The 23,683-nt window shown below is 42.4% G+C and overlaps 2 protein-coding genes across 4 annotated transcripts; one reads left to right on the forward strand and one right to left on the reverse strand.

The window, feature by feature from the left end:
* Positions 1-1,029: 1,029 nt before the first annotated feature.
* LOC136936711 (ankyrin repeat domain-containing protein 13C-like) lies at positions 1,030-18,477 on the forward strand. Of its 2 annotated transcripts, XR_010875192.1 has the most exons (14): positions 1,030-1,595; positions 3,701-3,742; positions 8,810-8,914; positions 9,819-9,904; positions 10,611-10,656; positions 11,283-11,349; positions 11,962-12,106; positions 12,255-12,386; positions 12,797-12,958; positions 14,473-14,552; positions 14,765-14,863; positions 15,084-15,184; positions 15,368-15,622; positions 18,391-18,477. XR_010875192.1 is itself a non-coding variant. In XM_067230334.1 (13 exons), exons 1-13 carry the CDS (start codon positions 1,217-1,219, stop codon positions 15,496-15,498), a joined length of 1,575 nt encoding a protein of 524 aa, XP_067086435.1. In that variant the 5' UTR covers positions 1,030-1,216; the 3' UTR covers positions 15,499-16,971. The 2 variants fall into 2 exon arrangements, 1 of the variants encoding a protein (XP_067086435.1); XM_067230334.1 differs by lacking the exon at positions 18,391-18,477 and having other exon boundaries at positions 15,368-16,971.
* On the reverse strand, positions 17,331-23,466 carry LOC136936712 (serine/arginine-rich splicing factor 11-like). 2 transcript variants are annotated; one of them, XM_067230336.1, is made up of 12 exons: positions 23,135-23,466; positions 22,422-22,555; positions 20,017-20,120; positions 19,848-19,937; positions 19,688-19,734; positions 19,452-19,585; positions 19,231-19,309; positions 18,926-19,039; positions 18,732-18,821; positions 18,530-18,619; positions 18,220-18,382; positions 17,331-18,068 (listed from the first exon to the last, which is right to left on the reverse strand). In XM_067230336.1, exons 1-12 carry the CDS (start codon positions 23,254-23,256, stop codon positions 17,862-17,864), a joined length of 1,374 nt encoding a protein of 457 aa, XP_067086437.1. In that variant the 5' UTR covers positions 23,257-23,466; the 3' UTR covers positions 17,331-17,861. The 2 variants fall into 2 exon arrangements, with proteins under 2 accessions (XP_067086437.1, XP_067086436.1); XM_067230335.1 differs by having other exon boundaries at positions 18,187-18,382.
* Between the last annotated feature and the right edge of the window lie 217 nt (positions 23,467-23,683).

The raw sequence follows: 23,683 nt of genomic DNA on the forward strand, positions 1-23,683 counted from the left end.
TTCCTATTCAGTTGCAGACATTTTTACATTTTTTTATTATAATGAATACAAAAAAAATAGTTTAGTTTTTCTTATTATTTTTATCTCATTATGTAAAGAACACAAATATACATGAGCATAAATTGTAAATCATAGAGGGGAGGTTTATTTCTGACCTGAAAACAGCCCCTTAGACAAAAAGAATAAGTTACTAAAGTGCAACATCTCAATTGCAACAACAAAAGAATATCTCTAGGCTATAGCCGATTTATTTATGAATATGTTTTTGATAATAACATGTAAATTCCTTAACTCTCATAATTACTTACTAGTAACTCATAACTAGAAACTAGTAAATGATACCTAGTCTCAATTACAGAAGTGTCTATAGAAAGAACGACAGATTTTGTGGCAACATCAATTGGTCCTCATATGTGGGTCAGATGGCTGAGCGGTTAGGGAGTTGGGCTATTAATCAGAAGGTTGTTGGTTCGATTCCCGGCCGTGTCAAATGACGTTGTTTCCTTGGGCAAGGCACTTCATCCTACTTGCCTCGGGGGGAATGTCCCTGTACTTACTGTATGTCGCTCTGGATAAGAGCGTCTGCTAAATGACTACATGTAAATGTCCTTGGTGCAGACTTTGGCTACTGTAGCCGCAACAGGAGCTCGAACACAGTGGGGCAGACACACACATACTTATACTAAGTGTTGAGAGGCGATTCCAGTGCCTTTAGGCGATTTGTATTCATGCGAAACATTTACATGAGAATGTGCCAAGTAGGGCCTACAAAAGCATGCAGGATGAGTAAGAACGAAGCTTTATTTTCTCCCAATTTCCTTGTGCCCCCTTCTTCCCCTATATAGCATACTATTGATCCCCAGGTTCATGGGCTTAGCTGCGTCCTCGTGTCAGTCTGAAATTCTGATAGTATTGTGGACATTTGAAATTCTCGCGATACTGAATGAGGAAGATCGCAGATGGTCTTCCGTACTAGTCAAACGCAGCAGGACCGAGCCCACACGTAGCTTATTGGAACAGTTTCGGTAATGACAGATAAAATGACATTTTGTGATCGGTTTTGAGAATTAGCTTCCAAGTACATTTTAGTCAACTCGCTTGTCTTTTTGATTTCATGTTTTACAGTGGTCCATCTCTGGTATTATTGCCAGCCTATTGCGGTTCTCCAGATAGTCATAGTAAACTGCACCCTTCGCTCTAGTCAATTGCATGAAAAATGACTGGAGAGAAGATTCGCTCCTTGCGCAAGGACCATAAACCAAGCAAAGAAGAGGATTTACTGGAACCGGACGAAGAGGCTGCAACTGGTGCATTTGCTTCAACCAAGACTAACAATAAAGGCAAACCTAGTAAAATCGTAATCAACCACAAGTTGATTAAATCGCCATCAACACAGCAGCAACAAAACCAGCAGTCGCAGATAAATGCAAACACTAATTTATTATCAACGGCGGACGTTATCGATGATAACAACAAAAACCCTATCATCCGAAATAGCTTGGACTTTCCTGTCCATGAATGTGTCTTCAAAGGAGACGTTCGTCGATTATCCTCGCTCATTCGAACTCAGAATATCGCCCAGAAAGATATCCATGGTAGGTTGCATGTCTATGGTAGGTTGTGTTACTTTGTATCACGCATTCCAAACTGTCTGACGCAAACACTATCATCACAATGAGCTCATTGTGAACCAACACCTTGGAAAGCCAGCCAGCCATCAGGATACTGCCTACCAAACCAAGTGATTTGTAATAAAACGGAGGTAGCAATAGGCCTAACTGATTACAACTACAGCTGTAGAATAGGTATTCAGTTCAGAGGTCTTGTAATGTGAAATGGTGTAACAAGGGGAACAGAGCATCACCGTTACTGACATATCATTTTCCTGCCCCATTTCTCAAAAGTGATCCCAAACAAAAAACAACACAGAAGAGACCAAGGCATGTTGTCACACTTTTATGTTGTGAACATTTAATTGTTCATAACGTTGCATTCACACAGGCAGCAACGGCTGCCTTGAGGGCGGTATCCACCAGCACTTTTTAGAAGCTCCCAGCCTTTTCAATCTGAATCACGTGACGGTCTCTGCTGGGCAGTATGGGACACCAGTCGACACAAAGCCGGTCAAGGAGACATCAAGAAGCGAGACCTATTCTATGCAAATGTCATCTCTATAAATGTTTATTCACTTTTTCATTGTTAGTTTTCCAGCATACTTTCAAAGCTATGTGGCAACCTGATTTTCAATAGTTCTTGTAAGGAACATTTGTATAATCACATTTACATTCTCTGTTCGAGTAATGAAAACTATTCACACATTGCCAGTCCGTTTCCTAGTTCATTAGTGGATTAGTAACCTCAATATGGTCCACTCAGAGTAAAGTCATAAGGCTAGCACAACAAGGGAAAACATACTATGCACACATGCCCCTTTTAAAGGGTGGTAACCACTGGCACAAATCAGAGGGGAAATTCGCCTGCTGAAATTTTGTTGCACTTTCATGGGACTGCTAACAGCCTCCATGTAGGAGTATCGGATACCCTGCAATGCAAGATGGAGAAACAAACAAAACATGGTCAGATGAGTCAGCCATTTCCATATTGTCAACGAGTGGGAAAGTGTATGTGGCGTACACCAAGAATACGATACAGGCCTGATTGCTTTATCCCTACAGTGAGGGGTCAGACGGTGGCTTTGTTTTATGATGGGGGCCATTTTGCTGGGTTTGGGTACACTTGTTGTCCACTTGGAGGGAAGTGTCACTGTAAATCAATATAAAGTTATTCTCTGTAATCACCTTTATCTAATGATGAAACAATGTTTCTTCTGATGGGAGTGCCCGTTTCCAGGACAACATTGTCCATGTGCAAAGTACATGAGGGGTCACTGAATGGTTTGACAAGCATGACAATTAAGAATCATATTCTTTGGCCTTCGCAATCACCAGATCTTAACCCAATTTAATACTTAACCCTTGTGTTATCTTCGGGTCTTTCTGACCCATCAGTCATTGTGACCCACCGTCGTATTGCGACAACTTTACCGCATACAAAAACAAAGTGAAGCATTTTCTTTTAACTGTTGGGCTTTTAACTGTTTCTTTTAACTGTTGGGCCACATTGCGAAGGTTAAAATATTTTTTTTACATTTGTTTTTGTATTGTGTAAAATTGGGTAAACACAACGATGGTTCGTTATGAACCTTTGGGTCATGTGACCCGAAGGCAGCACAAGGGTTAAGATTGTGGCCCATGTGTCAGACAACTCTGTCCTTCACAAGGAAACCATCCAGAAAATCACTGTAGACACTGCTTAATTTTTTTTACATGAACAGATGGGAATAGACACAAACAGCTACTTAGCTAGGCTGTTCAAGAGTTGGCAAAGACGGGAAGTTATTGCCTATAATAAAAAGAGAAATGCGTCTGCATCAAGAAATGCTTGTGTGAAGTGGTTTGGATAAACAGTTCAAGAGACAGATATAAACTGTCTGCCGCCATGTTGAGTTGCAATGGAGCCATGGATCTTGCGAGAATAGGCACTGCACTAGAATCTAGGAAACTTATGGATGTGAGGATATAGATGTGATAATTGGCACCTCTGTGTTAGGATTTTACAAATTGGTGGACAGGGTTGTCACCAATGTCTTTGTATGAAAAGTTGATCTCCTGTCTGTTTTGTCTCGTTCTTTTCTTCTCAGGAAACACACCCCTGCATCTTGCTGTCATGATGGGCCACAAAGGTGAGTATGATGCTGCATTTTTTGTGGGCGTGTCTGTGTCTTTCTGAGACTTGCTGGGTGTCTCACATTTTGAGCACAGACTACACAGTTCAACGCAAGCAAGATGTTAATGAAGAGGCTGCCTTCTCAAATGTATATCTAAAGGAAATGTATATGTTTATACAGGTTACCTGATATGTTTTTTTCTTCCAAATCTTGGTGTCAAGATGTATAATAACACAAACTCCCAACAGAAAACTTTGTTGAAATGCCTTTAAGCAGATTTTTAATTGGGTGTGCTCAAGCCTTCGGCGAGAGCACAACCTTTGTTCTCTCACATATATATTATTATTTTTATTTCTTTTTGCCCCCCTAAAACTCAGTCAATATTTGGCCTACATAGACAACGTAGGTGTCAAAAGTTTCGTCTTGGTAGCGATTGAGTTGCTTCTATTGGAATTTACGTTCCGTTGCATGGTTTAAGCTTAAGTTAAGTTTTTGTGGCGAAAAGTGAAGCTAACGGTGGCTAATTTGCTAGCCACAGTCACTGACGTTACTAACGTCACTGCGTCACTAACGTCACGAAAACACGCGTGACTACCTTTGCCAGAACATTCGTTTAGCATCTGTTAACTTGGGGGATAGCTAGGCTAACTATAGCTTTACTGCAAGGCAGCTGCAGAAACGCCACAAGAAAAGAGGCCAGGGTGATAACTATTTACTCATTTTACTTTGTGATATGACACACAATTGTGATGTGTAATGTACAATATAAGCTGATATTATTAAGGAAGTACATCTACTTTCGGAAACAGTAGTCTACTATTTCACTGAAGTATTAGCATCATGACATTAGCCTGTGTTGCCTGGGCAACACATACTACAGTGGTCTATGATGTAGCGTTATCTGTTTTCAATCGTTAAAATAAACATTCCTCACATATACATTTTCGTTGTCGGATTTATTCTGACATTAGAAAACGATTTGTTGGTGAAATTACCATTACCTGTGGTTTCAAACCAGTGTAGCTCACTGCAACGCTGTAGCTTACGCGAGACACACTACTGTACAAAAACATCTACACTAAACAGCTGTTTAGGAAGTCAAACGGCGACAGAACATGTTCGGTACTCCCCTTACTTAAATCAAAAGTCTATCTGACTACTAACCTGAACTTCATTGCCACAGCCTAAACGTTGTCAATCTGTTCATGAAAATAATTAATTTCAGTTTAAACCGTACAACGGAACGTTAAATCCAATTCAACCAACGCAATCGCTACCAAGACGAACACAGCAGTAGTCTAGTACTGTACCGTAGTAGTACAATTTACCGGGGCAGCTTCTCCACACAGGTCTATATCGCATTTTGCGTTGTTACTGACAATGATCGCTACCACTGAGCTTTTTATGAATGAGCGATTTTCCACTAAATAAATGTCAAGCTTATTTACGTTTTGGGGGGCATATTTTCAGTTAGCAGATGGTACTGTTTGAATCGCGATTCCATCTTCTACTGCCGGGTAACGTCGTAGAATAATCTTCAAAGGGGGTTCTTTATTAATGAATGAATGCAATGAGTAGGCTAAATGCCTGAAAATATCATGAGAAGGGAAAAACTTAAAATGACGTTTAAGTCATAGAGATTAGGTCAATTTTTACACCGGTCTGCCCAATTTATTCGTTTTGTTTCAATGATGAGGCTGCCTCTTGCAGGGGAAATGAGAAGACATCTATTTCATTCTACACTTCACTCGTATTTTCAGTTGTAAATGAGCAGCAAAAAAAAAATGCTTTTAAATCTATGTCATCTTTATAAATAATAAGTATGCATTTTTATATAAAATATACAGAAATATCAGTTGTAAAAATGTCATTCAAAAACGGACCCCTGTGCAACCAACGCAAGCAAGCACACCCTACAATTTCCCCAGAAATTGTACCCTCTCTAGTTAAAAGATAACTTTTGAACAGAAATCACTGCAGGGAGCTCCTAGCAGCGTTTCTTGTAAAGTTAACAGAACATCTGAATACATTTGTGAGAACTAGTTAGTAGGTTACTTTAGTACTAAAGTACTTTAGTACTAAAGCCAAATATGTACAAAAGCCATTTAAGTGACTATTCAACTCTGACAACAGGGATGCACCGATAATCTGTAGCTGCCAATTACTTAAAAATGTCAGATTACTTGCGACCAATTGTGGTGTAAATACACTAGGATAAATACATTATATGTCAAATATTGGTGGCCTTTTATCCGTTGTCTGAATGGCGTATAAGTCTTTTCTCCTTCAACTATATGGAAAAATAACTTTTATAATTCAAATGAGCTGAAATGAGAAGTTTTATCAAAAGCAACATTTTGATGAACAAAGGCAATACCTGATCTAGGTTACCGATTGGGATTACCTTAAGCACATAAGAAATCCCTTATTTCTTCCACACCATATATCACCGTTTGTTTTGTGCAGTTCTTCTATTAGGAGTAAATTAAAATAAATGTTTGAAAGATGTGATTCTCCTCCTATATTGATTTGAACTGGGTTCACTTATTCTTCCTGTTAACTTGCTGTTTGCAATGGCTGTTTTATTTGTATTTATTTTTACCACCCCTCAACACACACTCACACACATGTTTATGTGAGTTGATGTGTTTAATGCAGTTTGCTATTATATAATTCTAAATCTTATTTATGTTGATTTTTTTCCTGTAACAAAATTACAAAAATAACTGATCAGAGTACAGTTAAAGTACCGGATCGATAAGCAGTCAAATCTTAACGATTCCCATCCCTACTAACCGGGTCATGATTTCTGGAAAGAGATTGCTGTTGATTTTTGTTGTTGTTTGACACTTAGAGTACCATAACACTTGCCAAATCTAGTTCCATTATATTCAAGAGAAGGCAGATGTATCTACGGCCGATATCTCAAAAACCCACACCAAAACAATCAAAATGGACAACAAGGAAGATTTTGGGGTGCACTGTCCCTTATAAGACAGTTTTAAGCACACATTTTGCTATGACTGTTCTCGTGATTGAGAAATGTTGTAGTGTGAGACTAAAAGCATGCCTGTTCATAGAATATTCATGCATTGGTGAGTGGGTACTCTACCAATGTTGGATTTCACTGTGAGACTAAAACATGGTCCTGAAAGATTAATGCCTTTTTGGCGTAGTAGGGAGGTAATGGAGGAAACAAAAATATAATTCCCACTGCCGGGGTGCAGTTTTTGCTTGCTACATTTGTATCTTTCTGAAAAGGTTCTATGGGGCTGATAGAACTATGGGAAATAAATTTGACTAGCCATTTATCACTGCTTCCTCCTCCGAGGCTGTCCTGGTTATGAAGGCAGGAATCGTGTGCTCATAAAAGAAGCACATGCTTATAATATAAGTATGGCTGGGCAATGCCGTCGCCACCTCCCTTAAGTCACTGGGTGACCACTGACCATGGATGGTAGACCAGGACTGTTTGTTCTTGGCCTAGTTCTCTCCTATGTGTATTACCCACCTCCACCATAGGAAACATTCTGTGGCCAGTAAGGGTTCTGTCCCGGAGGTGGGGTCACAGCTTGTCCTGGATTGAGTGGTGGGCCACATCCAGCTTCAGCGAGGCTGGCTTTGTTGTCCCCAAGTCTTTGTTGTCCCCACTCCTCAACCTTGCTGTCCTCAGGGTGGGTCTGGGGCAGCCTGGTCTTTGATGTCAGGTTATAGTCTGGGTGGTGGTTGCACCTTTGCCTTGGTGGTTGTACGGCCACCATTTGGTGTTTACAAGGTATAGGCGTTTAACTGGTCATTTGAGTCGTTTTCAAAGGACTTGAAAGGTCGCAAGACTTATTTTGAGACTGGGAATGTCACCCCTATTTGAACCACCAGTATAGGATGTACATTCTAATTTTAAAATAGGCTTTAGAGGATTTTAAGACAATTATCGTTGTTGGTCAACAGTCAGTGCTCTGTCAAATGCAAGATTGGAGCTTTACGAGGCTACAAGATTTTCCTTTTAGATTAATCAGCCGCTCTACTTCACTTCCTCCCTACACAGTCAAATTACAAGCTTCACATAGTTTGAGCATGACAGATTGTCATATTTCAGTTTGAGGTATAAATGTGATATAACCCCCTATTAACTCTACTCCCAACATTTGTGTGGTTTACGAGTAATGCAATCGAGTGCTAACGCAATACTTTCAGTGACTGGTTCGTGGATTGTGTTTATAGAGTCCTGGGACTCATCCGGATACATGTTTAGAGTTAAATGAGCCGGCCCAACTCTTATGGATGATCGCATGGATGGTCTTAGGGACGGTAATTGGTCTCAATTTCAACAGCAATCCGGGTCACACCACGAAATTGCTGAATTTCTTTGTTAGGTGTGCAATTTATAATCCTGCATTGTGTTTCTTGAATAAAGTCATGGCCGATTTTGATTTTCATTGATGTTACAGTTGCTGGCAAAGTCAATGCATTATAATGTTACAGGCACTGTTGACCTTCTCAGCCTTTGTAACAAGGAACAAGCGCAGAAGCAGTGTATCGCAACAATAGTATCTAAAGAAAACAATGTCTGGTGAATCTCTGATCCCACTGTTCTTATCAAAAGTCCTTGTAGCTATCAGAAGGCTCTGTAAACGTGATGCAGAGACACGCTCCGCCTGCTACAATCACAAAACAACTATTGGAAACTAAATGTACCGCTCTTTCTCTGAGTTCACAAACAGGCTTAAACATATTTAACCCTTTGTGCTTCCTTCGGGTCACAATGACCCAAAGGTTCACAACGACCCATCGTTATGCTGCGACAACTTTACCCAATACAAAAACGAATAAAAAGCGTTTTCTTTGAACATTCGAGCTGTGGGGGGTCTGAGACAGCCCAACGGTTAAAAGAAAATGCTTCACTTAAATTTGAATGAGGTAAAGTTGTCGCAACACGTGGGGGGGTCACAATGACCTGAAGATAACACAAGGGTTAACATGCATACAAATAATGCCAGATTCTACATGACTAAACTATCCCACTGACTGCGCCTCACCACAATGACCTGGAATTGAACGACTGCTTCCTGTGTTTCTCCACAGAGTGCGCCCATTTGCTGCTAGCCCACAATGCACCAGTGAAGGTAAAGAACGCCCATGGATGGAGTCCCCTCGCTGAAGCCATCAGCTACGGAGACCGACAGATGAGTAAGACACTGCTTCACCACAGAACATGAGGACGCATGTGGTCGTTTTTTCCCACCTGTTTCGGCACTGGATCTGTGTGTTTGTCTACTGTACTATGAACAGCACCACAAAACAGATGCTGTGCATCTGTAGAGTTAGGCTTGTGATGGTCATTTGAGTTTTCTTTTGTTTGAGGCTATTCGCAAGGTTCCTTACCATTCAATTCAACAAACATAACTTTTTTTTTGTCACCCTGTGATAACGGCCTCATAACCCTTGTTTTAATTATTTGAATGAGGCGGGGAAATATGGATAAAAAGCCTTTTACATAAGATGTCTCTGCATTCCGTTGCTGATAAGTAGGCTAAGCATTCGTGAGAAGTCTAAAGTAAGGTTTTTCCAAATAACATATTCATTTAGATTCATTTAACGTTGAAACAAACATGCGAAACATTTATGCCGATTATTCACGTTTCTATACACCTTGAAGATGTTTGTAAAGAATGTAGGCTATATAAGCCAAATACTTACATTTTTGAAAGCTCTTTAACAGAGGAAATGACAATTCCTTCACAGGGGGTTTACCTGACTGTGACTGCACTGCCCCCCCCCCCCCCTTTCTCATTCATAACAAAGGAAGCTTTGGAACTGGGAGAATGGGAGGCAGACAGACATCTGGTGGACTAGTGTACAGTCATGGACAAAAGTATTGGCAGTGACGTATTTTGTGTTTCGCAAAATGTGCTGCTTCAGTTATTGTGGCGCTGATTTGCATCCTTTCTAGATGCATTTGAAATAAAAGCTTCATTGGCCCCCCCCAAAATTTTTTTTGTCCTCAGTACAACAGGTTATCAGCACCGTGAAAGCTCTTTTACTGCTGAAGGTCTTTTCATGCTCTTACCCTCTCCAATGTTCTTTCCCTCAGTCACGGCGTTGCTGAGAAAACTGAAACAGCAGTCTAGGGAGACCGTGGAGGACAAAAGGCCTCGGCTTCTAACCGCCCTCAAAGAGGTACCTCTCTCCTCCTTTAGTCAGCCGTGCTAAAGCAGGGACATGACTGCCGCTTAAAACATACACATCTAGACCCACCCTCCCTCATTCACAACAAAAGGCCACAACAGACACTCTACACAGTTTGAATGAGCCTGCAGATGAATCTTGAGGTGACATGCTTCTTAGCTAGGAAATGGGAAGGGAGTCGATTGAAACACTAGCTTAAGTGTCTGCTAAATGAACACGATATTTTGACATGCACCGCATACTATCTGGGCAGTGTTAGGCTCTGCTGTTCAGTCCTACTGGTAGCTGACATGCTAGCGTGGAGGACATTGAGCATTAACAGTTTGTGTCCTTTCTGCAGGGCAGTGTCAGGTCAACCAAGTATTCCTCCCTGGGTAGAAATGTTGTGAGGGAGGGAGAGATTAGCAACGTGTTTCAGAGTCAGCGTGCTATTGTTTCTGGGATGGAGGCTAGATGTCAGAAATGGTCTGTCGCTGTATAATCATCCTGGAGATGATTCTGCCTTCACGAAGTCTGACCCTGCTCCACCCTGTGGTGAAGAACAAACAGCCTTAGTGGTAATGTTTCAATTGTCCATGCAGAGTGTTTCTTTTCATTGTTAGGTGCTATGGCTTTGTACTGACTGAAGCTAACATGCTGCTGCTAACTCGCAATCTGGTCACTGCTCTTTGTGAAGCTAATGTTTCTGTTTTTCTAGTTGGGGGACTTTTACTTGGAGTTTCACTGGGACTTTCAAAGTTGGGGTGAGTTCATTTAGGGTTTGTTTGTATAGAACGTGAAACAATTAAAACACTCTAATTATGGTCATTTCTCCAACTTCCTGCTATACTCTTCACCTCTCGTACTTTTTATGTGCAGATAATACAAAGGCTTTATTATTTGGTCGTGGGAAGGAGATAATGCCTTAAGAGGTTGCAGATGTGTTTCTTGAATAAAAGGCTCTGCTGAATGACTACTATTATTATTATAATGACTGGGATATTTATGACAGTGCCAAGGTGATTATTAAAGAGCTGCCACTGTGCACACTGCACAGATAAAATGGCTCTCCATCTGGGGCTAAGACACTGTTATGCCTATGGCCCTGTACCAATCAGATCGGTGAATAATGTCTACATTAGTTTGACTTTTTAAACATGGTTCATGTGCATTGACGACCTTCACCTTTCATCATTTTGCGCGCACAAATCTGTCAATCATTGACACGGTGATAAAGACGGTATAAGATGGAGTCGTTTTAACATGATGGTGAGAAGGTTCTTTAGTAGGGAATGTGTTGAAATTATTATTATTATTATTGTCTACACTGGTATGTGTTCTAACCGAGGAACATAAAATGACCTCATCAAGTCTTCTTCCCATGGTGCAGTGCCATTGCTGTCCCGGATCCTGCCTTCAGACGCATGCAAGATCTACAAGCAAGGTATCAACATAAGGTAAATTCTAAACAGACAATTACTTTGAAATCCTTTCTAATCTCATGTGAAATTGCACTCAAATTGTTATTCTGAAGCATGCTCAACAATCCCAAGTAGCAGATCTCTTGAAACCAAGTCATCTTTTGCTTTGAACACCTTTTTGTGGAACTGATCGGTACGCCTAACTAGAATGGGAAACGAACACTGCTTGTTCTATTCTGTCAAGGAGGATTGGCATTTTAAATATGACTTCTTAAAATACTTCTTTGTCGTGTAACAGAAATGACCATCCACTGACTCTGTTATGAGGGACCCCTGCACAGTCACCCCTCAGCATTACATAAATGTTTCCTGCAGCAAACATTCGTATAGCAAACAATGATGTTATTGGCCAGCTATATGGGGAGTCAGGTGGCTGAGCGGTGAGGGAATCGGGCTAGTAATCCGACGGTTGCCAGTTCGATTCCCGGTCATGCCAACTGACGTTGTGTCCTTGGGCAAGGCACTTCACCCTACTTGCCTCGGGGGGATGTCCCTGTACTTACTGTAAGTCGCTCTGGATAAGAGCGTCTGCTAAATGACTACATGTAAATGTATATGAAACTACCTGCGCTCTCTCTCTTGTCCTAGACTGGACACAACCCTGATAGACTTCACTGACATGAAGTGCCAACGCGGGGATCTCAGCTTTATCTTCAATGGCGACGCCCTCCCCTCAGAGTCCTTCGTGGTGCTGGACAACGAACAGAAGGTGTACCAGCGTATACACCACGAAGTGAGGCCAACACGCCAACGCACGCCCGCCACACCCCACGCTCGTCCAACACACCGCATTGGCACGCACACACATGCGCGCGCCTCATCCAAACAGGCCTACTCGCACGACCCTTTGACCCTGTTTATCGCTGCTCCTGTGGGTTCAGGAGTCTGAGGTGGAGACCGAGGAGGAGGTGGACATCCTGATGAGCAGCGACGTCTATTCTGCCACCCTCTCCACCAAGTCCATAACCTTCTCCCGAGCCCAGACGGGCTGGCTGTTCAGGGAGGACAAGACGGTCGGTCTGTGTGTCTGTCTGTCTGTCTGTCTCTCTCTCCCTCTCTCTCTCCGTCTCTCTCCCTCTGTCTCCCTCTCTCTCTCCCAAAACATGGGAGCCATTGCATTGGATAAATCCTGTTTTTCAAGTCATGTCATTACTCCAGAAGCTATCGGTGTTCTACTTCTTATTTCCTGCCATACATTTCAAACAAAAGTTCAAAGACAGCTAAAGTAACTATATCACCATGCTACCCAGCCCCAGCCCTTAGGGTGCTTACGGGTCGTGGTCTCTAGGGGGTGGGTGGATACCAAGGGATGGTGAATGTAATGAGAGGCTGTGGTTGTCTGTCTGGTTCGTGCTGCCAGGTGTGTGGAAGAGGAAATTGGTGACTTGACGGGGGGTTTTGTATGTGATGTGTTGCCCTCCAGGAGCGTGTGGGACATTTTCTGGCAGACTTCTACTCGGTGAACGGCCTTGTGCTGGAGTCGCGAAAGCGCAGAGAGCACCTGAGCGAGGAGGACATTCTGAGGAACAAAGCCATCATGGAGAACCTGAGCAAAGGAGGAACCCTCATCGAGCAGAACTTTGAGGTGAGCTCCACCTGGGAACCAGGTGTTATTACTTCTCAGTAATATAATACATGAAATAATTGTAAAAATATTTTGTTTTTGAACTCTTTCTGTGCACATTTCAGTAGGGATACATACACACAAATCAAAACATTCCAGCTTAAAATTCCAATTGTGATATGTTGAAATTTTCCCCCCTAATTTTGGCAGTTACAGTAGCCGTGGGGGACCCATTATCGACCATCCAACCGCTTTCAATAGAGAAATGTCAAGTTTGACGCTGCAATGCTGTGACTTAATTTATTATATTTGTATTATATCTACATTTTTGGTCAAATTCCCGATGAGTGATGACCAGTCGATAATGGGTCCCCTTCCACAATATGATTCCTTCCACACCTTACTGGGCTCCATTCTATCCCCACGTTGTTGAAATGGTAACAGCGTCTGTATTTGATGCTGTGCTCCTCTCTTCTCCACTCCTCCTAGTGCATGGCCCCCCCTCTAGTGGCCAAAGCATGGAGCTGCACCTCATGAATTGGACACGCAAACATACAAATATGTCCAGCCACCCACACACAAACACATAAGCGCACGCATTCCCTCGCCCTGCTCCCCCATTCTGTGTGTTCTAGAGGTTTCCGCGCGTGCCCTCTAAGGACAGACCATAAACCCACCCCACTGTGAAGTCACAGTCTAACCCATGCTCAATAGATCGTTTTTGTTCGATGTAGTCTTTGTCCTGACTCCCCCCCCCCCCCCCCCCGTCCCATTGTCCCGGATGGAGTATTGTTGTCCACGTGTCTTCTATTGGTCGACGTCTATGTGTTCTCGTATCAATACTTTTTTTTGTATGGGCATGTTGTCATCCTTTCGGAAAAAAGCCAATTCAGCTGTTACCAACTTTCAACAGAAGCTCCTCTCTTTCGTGTGGGTTGGGGGGTGCCCATAGTTCAATACCCAATAGAAACTGTGGAGTGGAAATCATTATTTTTTGGAGAGGGGGGGACGACGACGACGACAAAACAACAACAGGCCAGTGCCTGTTACATCCATGTTTACCCCGGCTCAGCTGGCATTGCTGAGTGGATGGGTATGCAGTGGTCCTGCAAACTCACAGAGGCTGGCTTTAGAGCCGGGCTTCTGCACTTTGGATTGGGTAAAAGCCTTCTGCTGCCATGGGGATCTGGGTTCTGACTGGCTGGCTGGCTGGAATACCAAAACCCATGTCCTGTAGGCTGTGTATTCTGCGTATGCAACAATTTATAAATATGATGTAAGCTACTCTTGCAATGTTTCTAAAACTGTTCAAACTAGCTTAGTGTTCCACCCCTTGAAACACCTCGAATGAGCCATTAATGGCACATATCAACGCCCTAAGCTAGAGTAACCTCACAGGCACAACACTCGGAAGGTCTGGAAGGTGCATTGCACCCCAGAACATGTATTGTCGTTATCAAATACTGCCATCGAATGGGTCATTAAAGATACGCTCTACATATTCTATTATAAATACCCATGTTTCTCTGTTTTAGCCTGTGAGGAGACAGTCTCTTACTGCCCCTTTACCCAACACCATCTCCTGGGATGAATACATCACGGCAGAGAACGGAAAGTAGGTATCAGTACCTCAAACACTTCTCTCAGGGATACTTAAATAACATGAGTTACACCGTTTGTGATCCTGAGTACACAGTTGGGGGATTCTGTTATAAACGGACTCACTATGGACTATCGTGTAAACGGCATCATCCTCTAAAGTCGATGCTGAGGTCCTGGCATTCTCCACTTTTTCTATCCGACATGTTGTCTTCTTCTAACCCACAGAGCACCTCATCTGGGAAGAGAGCTGGTATGCAAAGAGAACAGGAAGAACTTCAAAGCGACTGTAGCCATGAGTCAAGACTTTCCTTTGGATATAGAATCGTGAGTCTGCCAGAGCATGGGAGCGCTGTATTGCAAAGTAACATTAGTCTGCTTGTTATTACTCTGGGACAGTGTGGAGAACTGGACTAAATCACGACAAGTAATCAGAATAATGCAGTTCAAAAGGAGAAGCTAGCGTTGAAAATAATCTGTGGTGAAAGTGTGATCTGTAGTGCTCTGTCATAACCCAATAAGGACCATATTTGTTGTTTGTCACCAGGTTATTAAACGTTCTGGAGGTGATAGCACCGTTCAAGCACTTTAATAAACTCAGGGAGTTTGTTCAGATGAAGCTACCCCCTGGGTTTCCTGTTAAACTAGGTGAGCGACCACATTCATATCTGCATGGATAATCCTGTGAACTTGTCAGTCCTTACAATAAATACACCAAAGAAAACGACCCTACTTAGGAAATAAATATTTATCTACTATGAATTGTGTTTTAAAAGTATATTTACACATATATATTCCCCGCTGTTATATCTTGTGGCTTTGTCCAAACAGACATCCCCGTCTTTCCAACCATTACGGCCACAGTGACTTTTCAAGAGTTCCACTACGACGAGTTTGAATTGTGCATCTTCAGCATCCCCAACGAGTACAAAGAAGACCCCAGCCGTTTCCCGGACCTTTAACCCCCCCGTGGCAAGCTTACCCACATACAGCGTTGAAGTTACATTTTAATACAAAGTAATTGGACAGGGGTTGCGATGCATTTTTGAAAGGAAGATAAGACAACTTATTCACTTTAAAAACGATGTAAGTATGCAGCATATGTTCTGTTCATATAGAGGATCACTTAGTTGACCTGTTGAAAAGCACTGAATTTACTGTTCGTGTGAACTAACATCACTGAACACCAGTGCACTGTTTTGAAGCACTATGTTTTGTCAGTACTGAATTTTCCTGGGCAGCGTTTGGAAAAAATGTGGTCGTAAGTATTGCATCTGCAATACATCGTCATGGGTGCAATGATGAACATGCTCATGTAAAAAAAAAACATAGCATTTTTTGGGTTGTTACGTTTGACTGACAGCAAGTGGAATTAGCATTATACATTTCAATCCTTGTTTGAAATGTAAAACCCTACCTTAGCATACAATGTAAACAAACTTCAACAAACAATTCAGTTTAAAGAACTTATAATAGGAAGAGAAATTGGAAGTATGGTGTAAAGTTGATCTTTATTTGCACAATATGTAAATACCTTTTTATTATCAGTTCTTTTATTTCGTTTTAATTTTAATTTTTAATCTTTTGTGATATTTTATAGAAAGAACGATGCCCTCCTTGTGGAGAACTTTGTCTGTAAAGTTTGTTTGGTTTGCACATTTATGGCACTGGCTGGTTTTGTACGTAGAAATAACATGAGTTTGTGTTGTTGGGTTAAAGTCTTCAATTCCTCTTTGTGTTGGTTTTCTTTGTTCACACATCTCATCTTTTAGATAGAACATGAACCCAGTTCTGCTTTGTGGGGTATTTTGGCAGCAATGTTCATGAATTTGTTTATGTTCTGTTCATTTGAAGTTGGTGAGTATTGGCATAAGCTCAGTATATCTGTAACCTTCTGCATCATACTTCATGCCTCACTACTGGTTAGTGCAGCCAATGAAAGTGTGCATCCTCACCTTTTCATGTTGACTTCACAGGTCTTTTAGCTGTCAGCAGCCTATGTGTACACCTTATGTATTACTGCGTATATACTTGTACAGCAAAAACCCATAGGTAAGCCTGGTACATTTTCATATACAACATACTGAAATAAAAACCTTTCTAGAATATCCTCATGTGTTTTACTATCGGAGTAACTAAGGAACAAGGACTCATGGCCATACTTGTGTAGCGCCCCTCACAAGAGTGAGCTCTTTTCCTGAAATTGGTAGCTGCCTTGTGGTCATTTAATTCTACCGGATGCCCCATGGCTGGGCAAATCTTAACAGAATGTGTCATGTACAACAGTAGGGAAATCTAAAAAGGCCCCGAAAAATGTATGGAATTACAGTCGTTATACACAAAGGGGGAAAAAAAAATCTGTATTTCTGAATGAGCGTGTTTAACCTTGGATCCAGTTCTGAGGGGTTCATGTGGGTTTTCTTTCAGTGCCTTAGTATAAAGATGTTGACACTTATTGACGGCTTCGAAACTTGCTTCAGGAGGGCTAAGGGGACATATGCTGACTGTTTGGATGTGGCAATTTGCATCTGGACTGGACAAACACTGACAACTTTAGGGCATATATTCTGATAGTTAAAACGAGGTCACCTCAGTCTGTTGACCTCACTTCTCAAAATTGTCCTGGAAATCCAAAATGTAGTACTGCCTCATTATCTTATAATTTTGCAATGACTGCAGCATGTATCAAATAGCATAAATAACAAAAATCTTTGAATTACTCAAATGACAGGATCTTAGATGTACAGTACCGCATGAATATTCATTTAAAATTATGGCTTGACTGTACAACCACTTCTTCAAAGGTTATTTATTAGGAATCCAGATGAAAACCTGCTCTGCACAACTGAATATGCTGTGTCTGAGCCTTATGTCCAGTGAAATATTTCAATATACAATTCATTCAATTTCATGAATTCATGAAAAACAACTTTCAAGATTAAAAAAGGAAAAAAGAGAAAAGGAAATCGATTTGAAAAAATTTAGAAGGCCCTTGGAACTTAAGTACAGCAGTGTAATTTTAGAAACTTGCCTGACGTGACACACTCTTTAACCATTCTTTACTAAAGGTATTTGGGACACATGCATATTGGTTGCTCTATGTAAGATAAACAAACGGGTGAAGCTAAACCAAACATTTTTTCCAGTTGGGTGAGATAGTGGGATCTCAGTGAAATGCAAAAAAACTGTACAAACTTCCCATTTAAGACTACACATAACTAAATATGTTTTGAGACAGCAGGCACATGAATCTTGTGGCCCTGTATAAAAGAACAGTAGGGTATGCGTAACGATGGCTGTTCTGAATCATCAACAGAGCGAGTCATCAGTCACTCATCTCCATGTCTTCCTGATGATGGTCGTCTCCGTTCAGTTTGGACTTCTTGAGGACCTGTCCCTCGGGTGTCTCTGCAGAGACATCCTGAGGCTTGGGGGAGGAGTCCGAATCGCTCTTGGTCTCCTCCTCATTTTCCACCTCTCCCTCCTTTCCGCTGTCGTAACCTTGCTCCTCCTCGTCGTAGTCCCTGGTCACCTACGAGGGCAAGTCATGGGTCAGACAGCACTGAGTGATAGGGGCACGACACAGGATTTCACCCGTCACATTGAGAGAAAGGTATTTTGAGTGTACAAATGGGGTTTGCATTCTCCACCTGTTTAATTGGAACACTTGATTTGTCCCAAACCTTAACGTCTCCTTTCTCGCCATCTGATTTGCGGTCCTTGTCTTTGTTTTTCTTCTTCTTGCTGGTGGAGCGTTCCCTTTCGTCTCTGCTCTGATCCCGGTCCTTTCGTTCGCGGCCCCGGTCCTTTTCGCGTTCTTTATCCTTCTTCTTCTCCTTCTTGTGCCTGTACAGGTCAAAGGGACAACATTCAGACACTACAGAATGACATTCCAATGCAGATACGGTTTTTCATGGCCGCACAAAGCTCCCCGACCAGGCTCTGAGTGCGCCTGGGAGCAGGGCCTCTCAGACCGGACTGGCCTGTACTGACCTTCTAGGGGAAGGGGATTTTGACAGCTTCCTCTTTGGAGACCTGGACTTCTTTGGTGACCTGGATGCACTGCGGCTTCTTCGACGTCTCCTGGCACGCGGACAACAACAAAAAACACCCTTTACTTTGAGATCTCCCCAGTGCGTCCGACAAAACCACGGACCGCAATTTCGCCTCGAGAGCTCCGTTTCGATCCACTCACCGACTGATGCTTCGAGACCTCCTGGCACTGCTGTAGCTTTTGGGGGGCGTCTTGGAGCGCTTCTTCAATTTTTCCTCCTTCCTCCTATCCCTGCCCCGAAACAGAAAACAAGTGTCAGCGACCACACCGCCCATCAGTTAAGTCCGTTTCTTACTGTGTGTGCATGGGCAGCGGTCTGCAGATTCCATGCCCACCTGGACTTGCTGCGTCGGCTCTTGTCTCTGGAGTGGGATCTCCTCCTCCGTGGACTCCTGGAACGCCTCCTATTCTTGGACTGGGACCTGCGTCGAGACCTGCTCTTCGATCGCCTGCCGACAGAACAAAGAACTTGAGCCACTGCTTCAAGTACCTTTTGTTTGTTTTTTTTGTTTTGTTTTTTATATCGAATGCGCCACGCAAATCGGGTCAAACGTCCAACTATCCCACGTGGCTGCTGCTTTGCTTTCTTGGCAGTGGTGTGCTAAGTGGGTGCAAGTCAGCCAGAGGACTGCAGGCTTACCTGTGTCTCGACCTAGAACCGGATCTCCTCCGCCTTGACCTCGACGGGGAGCGAGAATGTTTGCGCTTGTCGCTCTTATCTGCCGAGACAAATCGCCGTGGTTACTACATGCTGTCCAACAGAAAGAAACGTCGTCTGCGACGGCCGAGAGACCGCTCCATTGCATCTTCCGTTGGCTACGGTACTGCTAGTGACACCGGTGGACGCGACGCAGAACTCACTTCCTGGCTCAATGGCCGCCGATATGAGAGACTGGGCTTCTCTGACCCTCTTCATGGCTTCCTCGATCTCCTTGTTGGAGGCGTCAGTCTTCATACCCGAGTTGAGGTTTAGCCCTGCAGCCATCGGATTCATCCTGCAAAGCACAAGGAGACAATTTGTCACCATGTCGGATGTTACCAGATAATTAGCAGTCTGTGGAATTGTTCCCATTGGGTGAAATGGTGAAGGCCATTACTTAGGATCCATTGACTGCATTAGCTTGAGGAAATCCGCAGAGAGGGCCTGAAAGAAAAGATATATGACGTGATCAGTCTACGTACACGTTACAATTCACAGTTCCACAAGCAGTGTGAAACTACAGTGACGGGTTAGCCGGCTAAACGATCATATCCCACCTGAGGGTTCATGTTGGCTCCAGCCATTCCCATAGCAGACATGCATTCCATGTTCGGGCCTCCTAGACCACCAAAAGCTGAGCCTCCCATCTGCAGACACAGGGCATAAACGGTCAGACGCCAATCCACAAGACGCAGTCAAATTGGTTATCGGAGCCGGTTCACTCACCAAAGGGTTTGGTGTTGGGAGAAGGCCTCCCCCGGGCAGGATTCCTGCCACGGCATTGGCTGGGGCCAGCAGCGACAGGGCTTTAGACTCGTCCGGAATTACTCCTGGAGAGAAACAAGCCGGGATCAGTGAACACCTCAGGAGAACAGCCCGCCACACTCACAAAAACCAGACAAGCCGCCCTCTGTCTAACTACCCCAAAAGATACGTAGCAAAAAAAATACATTCCATGTTTTCTTTTGTCTGAAATGCTGATACCACACTGTTTACGTAGCTATCATTGCAATACTATGATTGTTTTGTTTATTTTTTTTAACGTCACAATACACACTGTGGTCAACACTGCCAAGATGGTATCACCTGTACTTGTTTTTTAAGTCATGAACCAAACGTAAGCAAGCACAGCCGGTTGTCCAGTGGGATGTGCTCTCACGTTTCATTAGATGTTTTATGAACAAGCGACTCGCGCCGGCTGCTGCGCTATAAAGCACACAAAAACATCAAGATACAAAAAACAGAAGTTCATGATTTGGGGGGGAGACAGCAGGGTACAGTTCATCACTCATTGCTCATCTGTGATCACTTACCAGTCACTAGAATAGACGAGGAAGAACCAGATTTACTTTACTGGGCTTTTGCTGGCTAGATTCGAACGGTCTCGTTTCATTTCAACCAAACGAATGGTGACGTGATCATAAGTAAAACCAGTTATTTGACTGATTTTTGTCGTTCTCTGGGAGGATCTTATGCTCTGATTCATTGAAAAACAAACTCATGCAAGTGTCCTACTGCTTTAGAGTGTGCGCTTCGTGATTACTTAACGTTTTACTCCGATATGTTTCCTTTTGATAAAATCATAATTGATGACAAATATCCAATATCCTTTCACTAAAATCTAATTTCCGATGGTTCCCGTTTTTTGGTGTGAATATGTCTGCAATTTCGTCAGGTGTTTTCCACATTGTGGAAATCATAGGCACTTAACAAAAGCTACCGCCAGCAAAAGCCCTGATAAAATGGTGGACTACATGCCCAACACTGACATAAAATCTTATGGGATGATTCATGTATGTTAAATGTGAAATGGCCAATGAAAAAATATATACTTTTCATCTTTACAGTGCAGCATATACCCTTCCCAGCACACCTCCACACACACCACAAACAGAAAAGACACTTCAGAAACAGGATAAGCTGCAGAAGACAAAACTGTTGAAGGGTATTTTCAGCAGGGCCTGGTATTTAGGACTGGCTGAACCAGGAAAAAGAACTGTAAAACACAACAACAAAAAGAAACCACCGTTAAACTGAGACAGCCCTTTAAGCCTCTTGTGGACAAGATCAATTTAAAAAGCATTTCCCTGCAAAATTGTGCAAGCTTTTACATTTAGTTATAGTGTAAATATTTTGGGTTGGATAAGCACTCATTGTGTATACAAGGACTGTTAGACATATGTAACAAACTTAATTTAGGCAGGTAAAATTCCCAAAATAAAAGCTAAACATGGGTATCTCCCAATCACCAGAATGGTTGTAGAAATTCTAGAGGGTGAATTCTACAAAGCTCAAAACAAACCAGCTGTTGCAAATCAATAGCTGCTACAAGTGTAGCATAGACACAGCTATACAGCTAGATCTGCTCCAACATACATCACAGTGACCAGTTGTTACCTAACGTGATTCACATATGTTAAAGCATGCTCAAAAACAGATGGGACATTCTCCATTTTTCAGTGAAAGTTTGGAAACCTGGAGAACCCCAAAACACAATTTGCCAACAACGCATATATGGCTATGCTTGGCATAAAATGAGGCCTTGAACAAAGAGAAATGAAGAGTTAATTGATTACTGCAGGACAACAGTGGGAAGGGGATTGCAGGCTTGTTTGCCAAAAATGGTCTAATCTCCTGAAGGCAGCAGAAGATCACTTTCAGCAAGGAAGATGGTCTGTAAATGTCCACTACAAAAACCACAACAGACAAATAACAGAGAGAACATTTTACCAAAAAAAAAAAACAACAACTTTCAAATCCTGTTTACACATGTAAAGGTGCAATTTCTTTGTTGATGACCAACTCAGCAGTGGCTGTGTTGGAGAGTTCATTACTGCAGGACCACAGTGGGGAGAGGCATGCATGCCCAGTGGCCAAAACTTGTCAAATATTCTGATGCCAGTGAGTTGTTGATTTATTAAGTTCCTAGTTCATTGATCTACCCATCCATGATCAATACTCCCACTACCACAGGTGTTACCATGCTGAAACCCTTGTGTGCTCATCTTTACATTACACACAACTTTAATCAACAATTTAAAGAATTTCGCAGACTATAGCATGGTGTTTGGATACATTAATAGCATGCTCTGTTGTGTGTTTCTAAGTGCTACAAGTAGAAAATCACCCACCTTCTGCGAATGGGACAACAATCAGGGCTCTGTCCACGAATACGGTGTTTGTCAAATGCTGGGACACTCCAACCGACTCAGACTCATGGAACTTTACAAAACACACACGTGAAGTCACAGGCAATGGAGATTCACTGAAAGAAAATACAAAAAGGTTGCACGAGTGAGACACTGACAGAAAATACAAAAAGGTTGTACAAGTGAAACATCGTAAGTTATTGGCATGTGACTGGTGTCTGACTAACCATAACATTGGCTGTCAAAATGATCTACTTATTTTGATTGCATGAACACGAACGTCTGAGATTGTAGTTAAGTACACTTTGACAGGTTGCAACGTCAAAGCAAGTGATGACTTGAGGGAGAATTTGGCCATAGAAAGCCGAATTTTCACCATAACTAGAGCGATCGGTTAGCAAATCTAATGATCAAATTATAGAAACAAAACATATAGTGTTGGCTAACATGCAGTTGTAATAGGTGAGCATATCTACTCGAGGGTAACTCTGGCGTGCGAGAGTTTGCACGTAGATTGTGACATTTGCTCAACCTAGAAATGTAGCCTATCAACAACTGCCGCGCTTTTGACATAGCATACTAGGCCCAATTCCATGTCCGACACGATGTAGCCAGCTATCTAGGAACGGTTCCTAGCAAGTTCCTCGTCTAGCTAGCTACCCAACCATTGAATTTTACTTTGTTCGAATACTCACTCCGGTGGAAATAATTTAAGATCTTCAATATTTCCCAGGAATCCAAAAAGAGTTCTCATCTGCTCCGAAGTGGTGCTCGGAGAGACATTAGTCACTTGAACAACATTCGTGTTGGAATTCATTCTGCACGATTAACGACGTAGCTAGATAGGTTTTATTAGTAAGCTAACGAGTTTTAGGTTAAAATCAAATGCTGCTAAGTCAAGATCGATATAATTACAGGAATCCGGATAACTTTAAATAATCATATAATTCCAAGTAAATGTGAACACCGACTGCATTTTAACTGACGTTGATAACCCGATACTCTAGCTAGGAACTAGCTAGCTTCATAGGTTACATACAATGGCGTCAGCTAACGATTGGTGTCTTCTTCTCGGTTTAATGGCAGATTGACACCATAATTGAGAGGTGCATCATCGCCATCTACTGTCCGGGAGTGTAAAACAATATAGCTGCAAGCAGTAATAAGGGGGCCAATCTGGACAATTTTAGACCTCTCCAGAACAGGGTTCCGAGTAAATATTCCAAGTTGGCTGAAGGGTCACT

This window comes from Osmerus mordax, chromosome 27, assembly GCF_038355195.1.
Source record: "Osmerus mordax isolate fOsmMor3 chromosome 27, fOsmMor3.pri, whole genome shotgun sequence".
Lineage (NCBI taxonomy): Eukaryota > Metazoa > Chordata > Actinopteri > Osmeriformes > Osmeridae > Osmerus > Osmerus mordax.